We start from the raw sequence: 18,045 nt of genomic DNA, 5'->3' as shown, positions 1-18,045 counted from the left end.
AAAAATTCGAACAAGGCAGTAGCGTGGATATAGTTATAGAACATAGATTTATTAATGCTGACTAAAGATAGACTTGTGAATTCTTTAGTTATTTCCTTGTTTTAGTTTAGTAATGCTTGCCTTACCTACTAAAAAACAATTCACCTAATAATACTGTGACTTAAAAGTAATTAATCTAATAATGCTGTATGTAAAATAAGTAAATTAATTAGCCTAATAATGCATCTAATAAATTATGTGTGAATTTAATAAGTAAATCGGAATATATGTAAAGTAACCTGGTTCGATTAATCTAAACTGAGATCTTATCATTGGAAGTAGAATAAGGGTAAGCGAATGCTTTGATTACACTTTATTGGTTGTCGTTATGAATCAGATTTTTCAGAGTTAATATAATACTTTATATTTACATTTTTAATTCTAGAATCTTTTGCTTATTATAGAATAGAAAAGAATAGACGAATACTAATTTTAGAATGTCTTGCAGTGTTTAAAACCAAATGAGTAATAAAATAAAATGTTTGCATTATAAGAATTTTTATGTATTTATTTTGGCAATTGTTGGAGCGATATTTAGCTACATATAGGTAAACAGCTGACAGTAAGGGAACGGAATAGAAAGTAATTTACTTATTACACATTTAAAATAAAAGTTCAAACAAATTCTTAAAGTGCCTCAGAAAATCAAAATTATACATTTTCCTACTCAGTTTCATCAAATTAGGAACGAAATAAACAATAATATTCAAATAATTTCTACTGCAGTCATGAGTTCCCATGTTAAATTTAGATTCTAGGTGCATTTAAATTTTTGTAAATGTAACATTTTTCATAATGAACTAAACGGAAAAATTTCCAAGTTATCGAATTAAATACAGAATCGTAAAATGTATAAAACATTGTATACATTTCACGTATGTAACTACGTATATAATATTCGCATGTAAAAAAAAAACTTTATTTTTTAAGTTCAGTTATATACTTGAAATTTACCTCTTTTGAATGGTCTGCTTTTCGACTATCTCATTTACAACTACAAAACCTACTATAAAACCACACTTTGAGTTTTCAACCTATTTTGTCATGCTTTGAAAATATTGATTTAATTTGGAAAATTCAACTGATTTTACTTCACTTATAGATATATACAAAATATGGTAGTTAGATTTCTTGTGCCATGCATATATCATTGATTACGATAAGTACTTTCGCAATCATATATAGATCGATGACCAAAACACATTAGTGAGCGAAAACAAAGTTTCATATTTCGACGATTTCTGATATCGGATAATACCAAAACAAGAGCATCTTACTGCGTAAACAGGCACTAAATAAATTATAGTTGTATTAGAAGCCAAATGACAAAAACATTGCCCTTAAACTATAAAAATAATTCGAATGTACACATTTATTTGCCTTTAGAACTTTTTCACCGCCAGTGGAAATATACAGCGTATTCCAGATTCGTAAACCCTGCTTTGCTAAAGCTTTCATCACTCAATCATTATGAATTTTTACACATATATTCATTTAATCCTTTTCAAATATCAAAGTAAGGTCAGGTTTTTTTTCTTTCTCTTTTTTTAATATGTCATACTTTTTGAGGTATGCTTTACAGTTATTTCTCTGTTTGAAATAAATTTTGAAAATTTACATATTTATATTGTTCGAGGAAAAATAAATAATAAATATAAGAGCATCGTCTTCTTCAGACTAGAATCCATGTTCGAAGAGCACCATTTTAAAGCATAAAGAATACTCAGTCTCTATGTGTATTAGTTAATTGCTGGTTTAAGTATATTAGCAAATCATTGATGCTGGAAATTTTACCAGAATTTTCAAATTTTCACACTATTCAGGTTTGGAATGGCACTGGGACCTTCTAGCAGTCTTGGACAAACTGGCAGAGGAACCGGCCGTACAGCACAGAAGCTGATGGCTGTACATGTATCGTAGACGGCTCCGTGATGTTCTTCGCTTTTATCGAATAGAGTGTCCTCTAAGGCAAGAAATCAAGATCGTGAAATACACCCAAACACTACGCAAAACTAAACTGAATTTGCCGCGAATATCGACATATACGAATCTTAGATCAATCTTTTGTTAGCAGACAGACTACGTGGTAATGTCTAAATCTTAGGTTACTTTTCGAAATAGATTACAGAAAAAAGGTCAGGGAAAAGACCAGGTGTTGAGACATTTTGAAGGTTTAAAAAATCATAACACAATTATTTTTTACAGAAATTCATCAGATAAGTGGAATACCCATACAACACCCGCACTTTATTTGAGAAATATAAGTATGTAGAACTATAAAAGCGCAACATCATACTATACACAAGGAATAAGCAAAATGCATAACGAATGTACCAACACAATGACAATTCTTTAAGTAATAAGTGTAACTTATTAATTCTCTGTTTGGAAAAGCCTCATACATAAATGTCCTGATTTTTCTGGGTCCTAATAAAACGGAATAGCAGATTAAAATAAGGGAACCCAAGGTAAAATCTTCGTCTCAAGAGCACTTGAGAAAGAATTCAGCGAATAAGTCGCACTGCATGGCTAGAGAAAGGAATGCCTAACAGATGTGCCTCCATCAGTCATTCGAAACAAGAAACTTTCAGGTGCTTTGGAGGTGCCAGGAAGTTAATCTGTACATATACACTGGTGTAGGCGAGACAAAGAGCAAAACAACGGGCATATATTCAGAAAGCGGTGTCCTGTTTTTGCAAAGACTAGTTGAGATCATAGCGCATGCCAGCTGAAGAAATGAACACATTGCATTAAAATTAAAGTTTAGGGCATACCTTGAATCTTCAGATTATAAAGAAGGATAAAATATGTCTAACTCACAATAGTACAAACTTGCAAAAAAGAAGGCAGGTTCAGAAATAATTCACATGATGCGTAGACAAGGAATAAAATATATACTGAACTTAACATAGCTAAGGACATGCTTACCATGGAGACTGATTCATTCTTAAGAGATGTATAGCACATGCAAGCAAACCAAAGTTCCTTACGGTGATTTTACAGGCAAAGTTATTTACAAAATATAGAAAATTATTGTTCTTTGATTCTGTCGAATAAATACTGATTGTGCGGGCTTTCCCACCTGTGTAACAAACCTTCGCGAAGTCATTTCTCGATGCCGTGGCCAAACAGGAAATAAAAGATGCAGGTTTACTACAAATAGTAATGAACATACTGTTAAAAATTATTCATCTTAATTATCTAACTTCTATAACAACATGCGTTAGGCCTTTTTTTAATAAAACGAACAACATTTAAGGATTTTTTTTATATTTACATCAAAATGACTAAAATTCAAGAACAAATATGAAGTACATATTGTGTTAAACAAATGCTTTTTCTTTAACAGTAATATTGCAGTCAGACCACATTAAGGTATTTCCTGTAATATATGCCACTCTAATTAAGTATTTCATCACGCTTCAGAAAACTTTAGTTTGCTCAATATACCACAAGTTCTGATAAAATACAAGCTAATATGAGAGCCTAAACTCAGTCAGTTCAGTATTGTGTGCAAGTTTAATCCAAAAATATATTTTAAAACGCGAAATCTAGCTCTCTTTCTTTTTCTTCGGAAGCATTTTTATCAAATTTTAAAATACACTAATAAAAATTTAAAATACTGTTAGGAGTCCCGGTTGTCCTACTTTTTCGTACTTAAATATTAAAAATCTATTTTACCACAAACTGTTAAAGTTTAAGAAGGATTTCGGATTTTTTTTTTTCTCTGAAGATTGTTAAATTAGAGGGTACAGCCTGTTTTTATTATTTAAATATTAATTAGATTTATAGATATTCTTATTTGCTATTAATAATAATTTACTGAATTATTAATTATGTAATTAATAATTTATTAAATTAATAATTTATTAAATTAATAATTTAATTAACTGACTAAAGTTAATTAAATTATTAATTAAGTTAAATGTAAATTAATTAAAATTTTTGTAAGTTAAATGTAAATTTCGGATTATCATTTTCTTCTTTAAACTAAATAAGAGTTTTCTGGAATTGGTTAAGTTTGACTTATATGTAATATTAAAATCTTATATGTAAATTTTAACAATTTAAATCTACGCTTTAGAATCTACTTTGATAATATCATGCTTTCAAGGTCTGAGGGAAATCTCGACTACAGAGTAGAGAACTATATGTTAGTTAAAACAGAAATTTTTTTTTTATTACATCCTTACAAGAAAGTTCCTTACAAGAACATTCTTACAAGAGAGACTCCACCCGTATGTACCTTTTAAGTTTTCTAACTTCTTGTACAAACATCACGTTACATGTAACATTAAATAGCTCAAATTCTACTATAAGAAATGGAGGAAAACTTCAGATACAAAAGTTTGAAAGAAAAGAAATTAATAGCTTTACTACATTTAAGCCGGGGCAAAACTGGAAGTTATTTATTAAAATTCCACTTACGAACAGTGTAATATGTTGTCAAGATTTTTGTTGTCGTTCTTGTACTGTGAGTTATTATGTCTAATAATGTCACGCGAGAGAAAGAGACGTAAAATCTAGAATATATATATATATATGCGAAAAGAGATCTGAGTCATTTAGAAGAGGAGTGGTCATTAGTACGGAATAGTTTTCTGAAGTCCAAATGCAGTTTTAGGAGTTTCCAAGTAAGAAATGCATTCTGTGCATCATTAAGTTACAGATATTTCGCTCAACAGCAATCCAGCTTTAGAAATAGGAGTTAAAGAAACCTGGAAAAATTCTTCCTTACTTTTGAAGGATTTGCTTGTTTCTGAGACCGATAGATGCATTTGTTTTCAAAACTCTAAAAAAGAGAAAAATAAGTGATATGTAAAACACAAGAATTGGTAAGAAGATTTTGTTGTTTTGCCGAAAGGTATTGTAGGATTTGCAGGAAGGTATTTGGCATATTTTTGCCAAGCTTTTTTCAGGCGTAATTCTGTTGGAAATGTGGAGAATATTATTTTCATCAAGAATATTATTAATGAAGGTATAGATTTGGAATATAGCATTCATAAAATTTCTTCAGAAAGGTACTCTGTTTAAACCAAATAGAAGTCATACTGGTTTTCAATTGCTTAATTTAATTCATTAATAACTCAAGAGTTTTATAAATATTCCATTTCTGCTTTTAGGTTCTGGCAGTAAATGCACAAACTGCTTATACTGCGATACCTTTGCAAACCAAATTTGTTTAAGCGAAAAGTAGGTTATCCTATACACTGAGGAAAAATACAACATTAAATACACTGTTTCTAAACAAAACAAAAACACAATAATCATAATTCAGTTACTTTCAAAGCAAAAAATGCACAATTTGCCAACATATGAGAAATATATATATATATATATACGTGTGGTTCAGCTGATTGCAATAAAAAAGGAAGGTTATAACTAGATATTATAGCAGACCCGTATTCAAAGTTTTATATTCCGTCCGTATATAGACATGTCAAGCAAAAAAGCTATCCAAATGAATTCGAGAGAAATCAAAATGGATATTTTAGTTGAAATACGACACCCGAAACTTTTCGTAATTACAATACTTTCTTTACTTCGTACAATGAAGTAAAAATAGTAAGAATGATGGTAAACAGTATCCTACATCTGATCAGCCTCGAAATCCATAATATTTTATTCAAAATCTACGCTAAAACTAAAGGCGCTTCTTTGACTAATTTTAAATTTCACACTGCCCATATTACTCTTCTAATTAAAAATTAATTAGTGCATTATAATGTACAAAAATGCTGGAATATGGAGATTGTGTGTCCGTCAGATTACTACAAGTATTGAATTTTTTTCACTGAATTACTGTTTTCTATTAAGTTAATTAAAAATTTCAATTTATTAAAGAAGTTTGCAAATAGTAAGTTAATAAATTTTTAATACCCCCAAAGATTCCAATAAATGCCACCAAAACGTCTGCTCTAATTTTAAAGTTGTTTTTTTTTTTTTTTTTTTTTTTCCCATTCTGTTAAGAAATATCACCTTGATTAGCCGCAGATGATGACGCTACTTTGAAACTGGAAACGATATTTTGAATTTGTAACTATTTATATATTTTTAGCTTTTACAAATGGCAATTAAGTGTTGTAACTTTCAAAGCATAGCAATCAACCAGCGGCCGAGCGATAAAGTCGCTGAACACTGGTAGTTCGGTTCGAGGTTCGAATCACGCGAACGGGCTGGCTGCATGGGTGTTTTCGTGGTTTTCCCCATGTGTAACGTGTATACGAGACAGTTTCCCTTAGAAAGTCCTTCACGAAGGCACCCCTCCCCTTAGGCAGATAGTTCTAGTGTGCTTTGCCATAATTAAATACACACACACACATTCAAAGCATAGCTTTCCATTTTTTTGAAATACAAGGTAATGATTTAATAGATAAAAATAATTGTATTAAAGAAATTTTTTTATCTTTTTACTTCCTTAAAATGACGTTTACTTCCCGGCCCTATTATTGGCGGAAGCCTGAAAATAGCTAGTGCTCGCCGTTAAAAGGAAAAAAAAACCTTGCTTGTACGAAGAACAGAGGACTTCCAAAACTGATTATGAAATGAATTTAAGATAGATTCAAACGAGACTTTTTTCGAGACGTCTGTACATACGCACCTATGTATCTCGCATCGCTCAAAAACGAATAACTGTAGAGCGTTGAAATTTTGTATATAGGATTGCTATAATAGCTGTAACACCTCCTTTTTTGTTGCAATCGGCCGTATCAAACGTATATGTATATATAATTAATTGTTATAAACTAATTTAAATTTTAAATTAAGAAAATTCAAATATATACAAATAAAAGATTAATTATTGCTGCGAACTAATTTGCAATATCATTCAAATTTTTAAAAAACAAAGTATGCGTATTTATATTAAAATAACATTTTAAAGAGGGAATTTTGAAATGTATTTCTTCCAAAATGATTTTTGTTGAAAATGTTGTGCTCAGAAACAAATTGCTTTAATATTTGTGGAAATAATTTAAATAATCTTGGCTGTGCGATTTCTGAAGTATCTCCGCCACGATATTTCAAATGACCGAACGGAGAAATGTTGCAGATACTTTTAACATGCCAAATATGTATGTTGCCTTTAACTTGACTTTCTCGGATTACTTTTTAATATTGTTTTAATTGTTGATAGAGAACAAAAATGCAAGAGGTACTATGTATGGAGCTATCTACTAAATACAGTACAAAAGATATATCCTTGTGAGTGGAGCTCATAAACTTGTGAAAAGCAGATAGTTGATTAGCAATTTAATCAGTTAAAATCTCAATTTTTCTATGATTGCGGTTTTTTTCAAAGACACAGTTTGTGAACCCATGTTGTTAAAAACAAATTATCATTGTCTCATATATGTAAGTTTATAATAGGAAAGCAATGTGTATTGTGTAGACTGTTTCGCAAGATGGGAATTTTCAACCGTTATTTAAATATGCTGTATTATTATACTTTGAAAATTTATTTATATTATATGGTTTTTAGATTTTATAAAAAATACTTTTTAATTGAAATTGCTGCCTTCTTTAATTAAATTATTTTTAATTATCTTTATTTACTGCTTTACAGTTGATATAAATGCGCCCTTGAGAAAATATAGTTCATAGATACGAAGAAGCATTTGATGTTTAATCTGTGTACTATATCGCCTACTTTTAAATTATAATTTTTCAAAGCCATTTCTACGTTCTTAGAATTTTAAAATAAAAAGTACAGTGTATCTATTGAGAATGCGTTTAATATTAACACTTAAAGAAACAAAATATTTTGCCTGTTACTGAGAAATATTTCGCTTATGTTTAAGGACTTTTTATAATCTCAAAATTTTAATTCTAAATGATTAACACTTGCTTAATTTGGGAATTAGCTTATTTAATAAATTAAAAAGTGGGAAATTATTAAATATTTGCAATTAAAACATAATTTGAACGTGAAATAACTCTTACTTATAAATATTAAAAGCAGGTTTATTAAACATATATAGCATAACTATTTCAGATAATTACTTTATTAAATTATAGCCATATTAGATGGGGAGCGTTTTCTATCTTCATTACACATTTGCAAGTGGAAATGATCTTTTCTGGAAACAAAAGTAATAAACAGTAAAATGAAACTGAGCACCGAGGCTGTTCAGTGTGCATTTGCTAAATTGCAAAAGCTAAATTGATGTTTATATTTTCCTACACATAGTCTTCTTTTTTTTTATTAGACTATTATGGAGGAATTTAACACATTTTTTCTAGTAAAAAACTTTAATGATCTGAAAGAAGCTGAAATCAACTTGAATTATATTACGAAGTCTCTAAAGCATTTGGACATGATTTTCTGTGCAGCACATTCACGTAGATTTTAATAAAATTAACCAAACAATATTTTCACAGAAACTGACCCATGAAGTTACTTAATACTTTAAAAGGAAATTGCACTTAAATGTTTCGCAGTATTATATATTGTTTCTTAGTATGTAATATAAAATTCCACTCGTACTAAGATTACATCCATTTCTAGGGATTTTACCAATCAAATTTAGAATACCAAATACAGAGTAATACATGGAGGAAATATAATGATGTCATCATCAGTTTTATTTTCACTCCCACTAATGTATGAGCTTTCAATGGAGTTTCTTAAAATTCCTGAGAAGGCGATTTCTAATTATTTTAATGCATAATTTTAAGTGCTCGTTTAGTTTACGAAGTGATCCACTTTAGAGGAATTTCTAGTAAGCCTCAGGTGTCTCTGGAAGGGCTATTTAATTTCTGTGTAACAATCGAAAATTCCTTCACTTTACAGTAAATTAGCTTACAGATCGCATTGAAATATAGTAATTTAATTTTAAAGTTTCCTTAGCCAGACCATTAATATATTATCTTGTACGTGAAAATTATTAAATGAAAAGTACTTTATATTAGTTCGTAAATTGTGGTATTAAATATACTTTATAAATCTCATTGAGTATAAATAATAATAGGAAGAAACGATATCAGTAAATAATTTTGTTTCTGAGGTATGTTATAAATAATTTTAATAAAACTACATTTATTTGTTCAAAATACTCTGCTATGATGAATATTAGGAAAGTTATTTGTAGCTAATACTATAAAATTGCTTTGTAAATTACTATATGAACTGCCTGCTAAATTAAGGATTCTTAATTCGATTATCCCATGACCCATTAAAAACAATATAAGCCATATCGATATATCATTTTAATTACGGCATATAGCCATAATGCGCTTTTCATAATTAAATAATCAAGTAACCTTAATTACGTTACTTTCGAAGCGTGCATTCAGTTTCTTGTTTGGATAATTTGTTCTGAACAAAGGTTTAGCAGCAAAATGAAACACAGAGAACTGTATGCATAAACTTCATTTTCAAATGAAATATATGGCAATGGTAGGAAATCCATTCTTTCGAGAAATTCCATTCGATAAATGGCTTATATATCATAATTTTCTTTCGAATTGCATGTTTCCTCAGAAACTCAGATTATAGGAAAACTTGTCCGAAAATTAGGTACTACAAGGCAATGAACAATATATTTCCAATATTTAATGCAGTCACGTAGTCACATTTCATGAGAGTGTATGATGAGAAACTAACGTTTCATTCAATTTATAATGCTGTCAGTCCACTCAGTTGGCTTTAAAGAACATTTTGAAGCATGCACGAGCTGTGTGTTAATATCTCAATGTCATTTAACAGTCTCAGAAAAGAAATCGTTCTTCTATAACGTAATGTTATATTGACATTAACTTAACGTAACGTTAAGTTTTAAAATTGAGTCTGGGCAGCTCACCTGTACCTTTCTTTGCATATATTTTTCAGCTTTTCAAACTCGATGCGAACGAGAAATACTATGTAACAAATGTAACATTTTACTTTAAAAAACTCCATTTTATGAAATAAAACTTTCTTATATTGTACATTTATAAAAATTATTATAAAGGTCAAGATTGTGGTTCCTATACAACGGAACACAGACGTTTTCATCCGTAAACACCAGAGTGCTAATACCAGAATACAGTGCTGCCACCGAACATATACGTGAACCGCCTCACAGTGATTTCTGTAAGGTTATGACACCTGTACTACTGAAGCACTTCTTTTCTTATTATAATAGAGCGACTTTTTTTCTCTAGCTACACCTTAATGCTCTGCGTAAGATCTAACAGGTGTTAACAGATCTTGTATCATGAGTTTTCATGAAACTCTGGGATAAAATTAGATTTAATAAGACTTAAATCTATTACAATTTCAAATTTACTAAACAGTGAATGTAGAATCAAGTTTAAAATCTTGAAGAATTAACAGTTCAGTTTAATCTAATGGGAACCACAATTTTTCTAGCGAGTAATAACTCATTTTCACTGCAGCTTACCTATGGACAGCTATTGGAACAAGTTCACAGCTATAGGACATTGGATCAAGCTCAATTGCAGCTTACCATTTACACAGCAATTTAAAAAAAAGCCAGCTTTACTACCAAACGTTCGCCAAAGGCTAATTTAATACCCTGAGCACGGCTGTGTAGTTTCCATTTCACTCAGTCGCTCTTTCCTAAGACTTTTATACGCTTACATAAATCTGCATTACTTTCTAAAAAGAACAAGTTACATGACTGTGATGAGAAGATACAGTAAAGACTCAAACTAATACTTTTTGGTTTTAAAGTAACACTAAACTGTCACAAAGTATAGTATAATAGCGATAGCCTCATTATTTCTATATTTGTTTCATCAAAAAAAAAAAAAAAAAAGCTGTAACTGATGCCTGCATTCTGTCTACGAAATGTGGTGGCTTTCATTTACTTACAGCTCCTTTCAAGAGACTGTGTGCTGAATTCAACCACTTTTGACTTGAGTTAGGTGACATAAATTACTGATCGCTTAGCGTAGAGGCTCACTTGCAAATGGTGATAAAGTACTAAACAGTTGCTGTGAGAATCCTGGTAGTAGAGCAATGGTCTCCTAAATCTGTTACATGAGAATTAGATACCTTACTCCATAACGAAGCAAAGTCAAATATCTTCATCTCATCATTAGTTTTTATAATTCAGAGTATTATTTTAGCTCTTGTGTTACATCTTGTCCCCTAACAACATAATAAAATCTCGTTACATTTTCTTGCTGCTTTTAGCATTTTATGATATTATTTATTTTATGATATAATGAATATTACCATTATATATTTGGTGCTTCAAAACATGCTAGGTTATGCGTCAGAAATTTCACCATCACCATCGCCATTAAATATCGGTCTTGTATTGATGACTTACTGTACGATTGAAGCTTTGTGATAAGGAATCAGTGCTCAGAAAATGAATTTCATAATCTATGAAGAACAAGATTGCTCGAATCCAACCATCATTGTGTTTCTTTTAAATTGTGATGAAGTACTTCAAGTCAGGCGATATCATTCCGTAACAGTTTCTTTGACAAAGGATACATCATTATGCATATTTCGATTTTGTTTCGTTTATAATTACAATAAAAACAATTATGTATTCAGAAATTCTCATTTTTATAGTATTATCAGCTCGTTAAAATTGATAAAGATTAGACTAATTTTTATACCATACATAACTTTATGGTAAATCCATTTCATTAAGTCATATTATTATCCTACGCGGCCAATCCGTTGCCCTATATTCAAATAGTAATTCATACTTCCTCACTCTCATACACACAAATAGCATTTCCTGTAGGTGCATCCAGACCAGACATCTTCCCGACGTACAGAGCCCTCTTGCGAACCTATATAATTATTGCCTGTTAGCGGGTTCCGGACCTCTATGCACATTTCATAACCATTTTCTAAACACCTTATATAATATGTTTTCTTTGTATTTTCCTCATTACTTGGAGCATACTTTCCATGGTTCTTTTTCTTCTTTTTGTAGATTTGGCTCCGAAGATGAAAATGACGTTTCCGGAAAAGATTGTAAGGCCTGGCAGCTATGTGTCCCTCGTATGCGTTGCATCCGGAAATCCAGCTCCACAGATAAAGTGGCATCTAGATGGCATCTGGCCTGTGTCTACACGTCCAGGTATTTTAGTGAGCACATATCTCAGCAGCACTGGTGACGTGATCAGCTATTTAAATTTTACATCAGTAGACGTATCTGATAGTGGTTTATATCAGTGTGAAGCCTTTAATGATGCCGGCAGTGTAAAACATTCTAAGAGACTGAACGTGTTTGGACCAATATTCATACGACCTTTGAGTAACTTAACTGCTCTAGCTGGAACAAGGTTTATGGTGAGCTGCCCTTTCGGTGGATTTCCCTTTGATTCTATAGCCTGGAAAAGAGGTAATGTAAATTCGTTTTAATATTTTCATTATTTCTGTTAAATTAATTTCATCATTAATAGCTAAACGACTACAAACTTAAAATTTATTTTGATTCATAATACATTGAAGTCTCTTAACTTGTACCTTAACATTTAAATGCAGTGAAGAAAGACTTGAATACCTGTAAGAGAATCAAGCCTTAAATTTCGGGCTTTCAAATTTATTTTTTTTTTTACCAAGAGAGCACTGGCAGCAGTATATTACAGTGCAAATGTCTTTTGATTCTTATTTAACATAAAAAGAACTTAATAAATTAAAATCATTTATTTTAATTTAGAAAACGCAACTGTCATTTTCAGATTTAAAAACGAATCCAGGTTTTAGCACATATGCTTACTTTGCTTAATTAAAAGGTTGAACAAACTGCGTTGTGATAGCAGTTTATCTTCGTAACTATTCAGCGTCATAGTGACAACTACAAATTTTATTATGGAAGAATTTTAGAAAATTATTGTAGAATTTGTTATAGAAATTATAGAAAAAGTTATAATGACAATCTCTTATATGAAATAACATCTTCTTGGTTGTATTAAATTTGCTAATTTTCCTGTTAAGATCTCTGTTTAAAAATTGGTAACTGCTAAAAATCACGGTCTTACATCCAGTAGAGTGATTAAAACTAATCACACTAATTAAAAGTACTAAAACAATATTTACTGCTTATGTGGAAACTGCTTATTAAACTGCAAAGTGGAGTCACTGCCCACTTTTACAACCGCACACACTCTTATCATACAATTTGTTGCAAAAGTACCGCTTGACTCCCGCGTCGTGTATATAAAGCAAGACAAATGTGCGTTTATTGCCTAATTGTTGATGAAAGTAACAGCTGCCTTCTGATAAGCCTGCAATAATAAGGTTAATTAATATAATTTCGTTACCAGAACATTTGCCCATGATATCGTCCATAAAAAATTAGTGCTCTAGATTATTACACAGCCCCGAAATGCACTCCTTGGTGGAGCACCACGCTGACTGCTGAACGCAGCAAAGTCCGTGCCCTAAGGCGCAAAATGCAAGCATGCAAGGATCCCTTAGAAAGAGAGACACACTCGCTAATTTTTCGAAAGCACAGAGCTGCTTACAAAAGACTGATTGCAAAAGCGAAGTTTTCATCCTGGAAAGAGTACTGTACCAACACTGCGAATAAGTTCGGAACTGTCTTCCGTATTGCACATGACAAGATGTTTACACCTACTAATCTTACTGCCACAATAAGCCACGGAGCAGCAACTAGCATAGAAGTAGTTGCGCACATTCTGGACAATATCTTTAGACCTGATAACGCAGACACAGATAATCCCGCACAAAGAAATATCAGAGCCAGCGTTGAGCAATATTACAATACCAAGAAAACATATTTTGAACCACTGCCTAACGCCAAAGAAATAAGCGACATTGTTAAAGCGTTAAACACCAATAAAGCACCAGGTCCTGATGGGATAGATAATGGCATTCTGCAAGCCATTAACAGTATGCATCCGGAGTTACTGCATGCCTACATCACTGCGTGTTGGCGCAACAGATATTTCCCAGCCGGCACGAAACTTGGTGAGGTGGTGCTCTTCCTCAAAGCGAAAAAAGACCCTAATGTACCAACGTCTTACCGGCCTATTTGCCTTCTTCCTGCCTTGGGTAAAGTATTAGAAAGAGTCGTCCTTCAAAGACTTAAACACTATATCCTGTCTGGACAAAGCATAAATGACAAACAATACGGCTTCATTCCTGGCAGATCGGTGGATCACGCGCTGCAGCACCTACGAAAATTAATAGCAAATAACAGAATAAATAACCAACATAGTCTCATTATCTCTGTGGATATACAGGGCGCTTTCGACTCATTGTGGTGGCCCGATGTACTGAAGAGATTACAGGACATGGGTAGCCCTAAGATTCTCTTTGACCTTATTTACAGCTACCTAAGTGATCGCCGCTTACAAGCCACTACGGACGCAGGAGTGCACTCACGTTCCATCAATAGAGGCTGTCCTCAAGGATCCTGTCTGGGTCCACTGCTCTGGAATCTTGTAGCGGACACAGCGCTGACTCTCTTTAACACAGATCCTCACACGGAAATACTGGCTTATGCCGATGACTTTTTGCTGGTAACCAAAGGGCACAGCCGCAACGCATATGAGACTAGGGCACAACAAGCAATGGGCAAGATGGCCAAATGGGCCAATGACCATAAGTTAACTATTGCCAACTCAAAAACCCAAGGTATGCTTATCTGTCCAGGTAAGCGCCATCAAAGAACCCCGTGCATCAACCTTCATGGGAAAAATATTAAAATAGTCAGAAACTTGAGGTACCTTGGAGTTATAATTGACGACACATTGACTTGGATGCCACATTTAAAGGAGGTCAAGGCACGACTTCACGGGATATTTCATTCCATGCTCAGAACAGCAGCACCAACATGGGGAGTTTCTTCGAGGATGCTGAAGACGTGGTACTCTGTAGTTGCTGAACGTATTGCACTATATGGAGCCTCCATGTGGGGCAGGTGACAGGTGACGGAGGACGGGGACGCCTGGTGTTTAACAGAGGTAAACAGGCATATGTCCCGCGCCCTCCCCTATCTACCGGAGGTTTATTGAGATCTTAAAAGATTTATTACATTGCCATACAGGGGCAGATGAGAGATACATTGGCTATTTATATTGTATTACAGATTTAGGTTTGCAAGGTATACGTTACATAACATACTGGTTATACATTTAAAAAAAATATTAACATAACACATACATGACATGACACATAAATACTATTAATAAAGAAGGTACATGCGCTTAGCAGAAGGAAGATACTGTATTTCTTTAGATGCAGAGGAGTACTTACATTCACTTAAGACCCTGAATTAGTGGGGTTGGCATAGGTCTTGCCCCAGGGCGGTTATCTGGCTGATTATTCTGCAGATGGTATTCACTGTGCCTTTGTTATTAACGATGAATCGTTTGAAGGCTATTTGGTTGTCTGCTGGCAAGTGGAAGTGATTATCCTCCGTGAGCGGGCATTCAAAAATGTAATGGTCTGGAGTTCCGAGCGACCCACAGACGCACAAGCCTGTATGAGAGATACCAAATCGCTCAAAATAGGTGGGAAAGGGCCCGTGCCCCGAGATGTAATTAGTGATGGGAGGTATGGAGTATTGGCGTTCCATTTTCACTCTAGGCAGAAATAAATTGGTTCTGCGACCCGTATCACAGGTCTCCCATTCAGCTTGCCACTTCTGCAGACCTTTTTCCTTAAGAGTTCTCTTGAGATACGAGGGTGGCGCTGGAATAGTTACCATCTGTGCAGCTATGTTGCTTGCTGCCTCCTTTGCCAGTTGGTCAGCTGTCTCGTTACCCTCGTTGTTAACGTGTGCCTTAGTCCATATTAAATTTACAATTAGTTGAGGATGCGATTGTAGAATATTCTGGAGGTCCGCTACCAATGGGGAGGTGTGGTTATGGTTGACTAGGGCGAATAGCGTTGACATGCTATCTGTAAACAGCATTGCATCGGTGATCCCGCTGTCAATTGCATGCTGAATCGCAGTGGTAATGGCTATGACTTCAGCCTGGAATGTACTGTTTATTGGTTGAAGATGCCCCTTCCACTCGATTTCCTTGCATCCTCCGTAGTACAGGACGAAGGCACTACCTGTACCCTCGTCGAGCTTGGATCCATCTGTATAGTACTGCATTGGGTACCGTGGATCCTGTATTGTAATTTGCTCGCCACTTCTGCTGACGTGAATCCTTATATTTCTTCCCTTGTGCGCAGGGTGCGTCTCCAGGGTATTCTTTGGATGCTCATACTGAACTGGACTATAAGTGTTTCCGCAGAAGGTAGCTTCCTTCTTTAAATGGATAACAGTAGCGTAAGCAGCTTCAGTTTCTGTGCGTATGTGCAGTGGCATTAGACCAGATAATACCACTGCTGCACTAGTGGCCGTTGTTCTGTAGGCCTTACACAAGAGTAAGGCGTAAGGTCGTTGTATAATTCCCAGCTGTTTGACTTTTCTACCACTCATCGGATTGGCCCATATTGCTGAAGCGTAAAGGGCTATTTTCTCTGAGACTGTGAGATAAAGAATTTTCTGTATGTGGGGATTTTGACCCCAGTTTCGCCCCTGAAATAGGCGGGCTTTTCTTGCTATTTCGGAAGTTCGCTGTTTAATACTTTGGAGGTGGGGGATCCATGTTAATTTGTTGTCCCACAGAAGGCCAAGGTACTTTAAGGTGTTATTGATTTTAATGTTCCTCTGCATTAACTTGATGCATGGTTTGCGTCTCATGTTGGCTCTTTGCTTCGGTATGATCAGGGCACAGGACTTTTCAGCAGATAGTTGAAGTTTAAGTTTGCCGCAGAGTTCTGCAAAGCGTGCACAAGACTCGGTGTCATTCTTCTCAAGCACGTCGCGGGTTCTTCGTTGTACTAACAGTGCGGCATCATCAGCGTAGGCGACGATGGACGTATGTTTTGGCCATGTGGCCTCCAGGATGGCGTTGAAAGTAATCGTCCAAAGAATCGGTCCTGCACACGAGCCTTGCGGACAGCCCCTTTCTTGGTGTTTAGTAGTAACTCCGTTGTTATGAGTTATTAGTAGACTTCTGTCCTGCAGGTAGTGGCAGAGGACGCTGTAGAGATTAATGGGGCATTGCGCTTTCCTGAGTGCCTGCTTGATTGCTGGCCACCAGAGTGTATCAAAGGCACTCTGGAGGTCCAGCGAGATGAAGGCGGTGTGCAGGTTGCCTGATCTATTCCTTTGTATTTCCTCCAAGATAGCGTGCAGAGCATGAGTGGTGGATTGTCCAACTCTAAAGCCGAATTGTCTATTACTGAGATAGCGGCTGCGATGAAGGTGAAATCTGAGTCTATTGACTATTAACTTCTCATATATCTTCCCTAGGGAGGATAGAAGGCATATTGGCCTGAAGGAGCGCGGATTTTCTGCATCTTTATTCTTTTTTAAGAAAAGGACGACTTGTCCCTCTTTAAAGACGCGAGGGAAAACTCGATGGTTCAAGAGCTGATTGAAGAATTTAGTAAAGAAGGATGGTCTTGCCTTGTAGGCTATTCTAAGGATGTTATAATCGATGCCATCGGGTCCCGGTGCCTTTTTGAGAGGGAGATGGCGGTAGATCTGTCTGATTTCTGAGTCACTGAAGGGCTCGTCGGCTGGAGTTGCTGGAGGTGTTGAGTCTGCACGTATCTCCCTTTGCTCTGTTGTGTCCTGTGTTGGATCGTCATTCGGGAACAGTGCGTCTAAGTAGGTGGCAGCTGTGGCTCCTGCGATGTCTGTTGTAAGAGAGGGGTGGGCGAAGATCTGTGATGGTTGGTAGATTTTATTAGTCGACAATTTATGGAGGACGCTGTATGGATTGTTATTCTGCGTGCAAAAAGTTCTCCAACTTGTTATCTTTGCTGCGAGGATGTTCTTTTTGTATGATGCCCTTTCCTTACGGAAAATTGAAAGGTGTGCATTTTTGTGTCCTCGTCGGTTGCTGTTCTTATTCTGCGCCTTAGAGCACGACATTTCTGACGCTGTTGCCTGAGTTCTTTACTCCACCATGAAATGCTGTGCCGTTTCTTGGCAGCTCGCGTTGGAAGCAAATTTGAGCAGATGGTCTTAATATTATCCAGAAGATGTTCTGTAAATT

At 34.5% G+C, this 18,045-nt stretch overlaps 1 protein-coding gene across 2 annotated transcripts in view; it reads left to right on the top strand.

Moving 5' to 3' along the window:
* LOC118186257 (cell adhesion molecule Dscam1-like) overlaps nt 1–18,045 on the top strand; it is a 1,080,749-nt gene that overhangs the window by 523,335 nt on the left and 539,369 nt on the right. For both annotated transcript variants that reach the window (XM_085806701.1, XM_085806700.1), the window contains exon 7: nt 11,943–12,353. In XM_085806701.1, coding sequence (XP_085662827.1) covers nt 11,943–12,353 — 411 coding nt within the window. The remainder of the gene's footprint in view (nt 1–11,942; nt 12,354–18,045) is intronic.

The sequence above is a fragment of the Stegodyphus dumicola genome, chromosome 12 (assembly GCF_044657685.1).
Source record: "Stegodyphus dumicola isolate Sdum_Otavi_A_Nest chromosome 12, ASM4465768v1".
Taxonomy (NCBI): Eukaryota; Metazoa; Arthropoda; class Arachnida; order Araneae; family Eresidae; genus Stegodyphus; species Stegodyphus dumicola.
The sequence above is the reverse complement of the archived record's forward strand: the minus strand, read 5'-3'. Positions and strand labels throughout refer to the sequence as shown.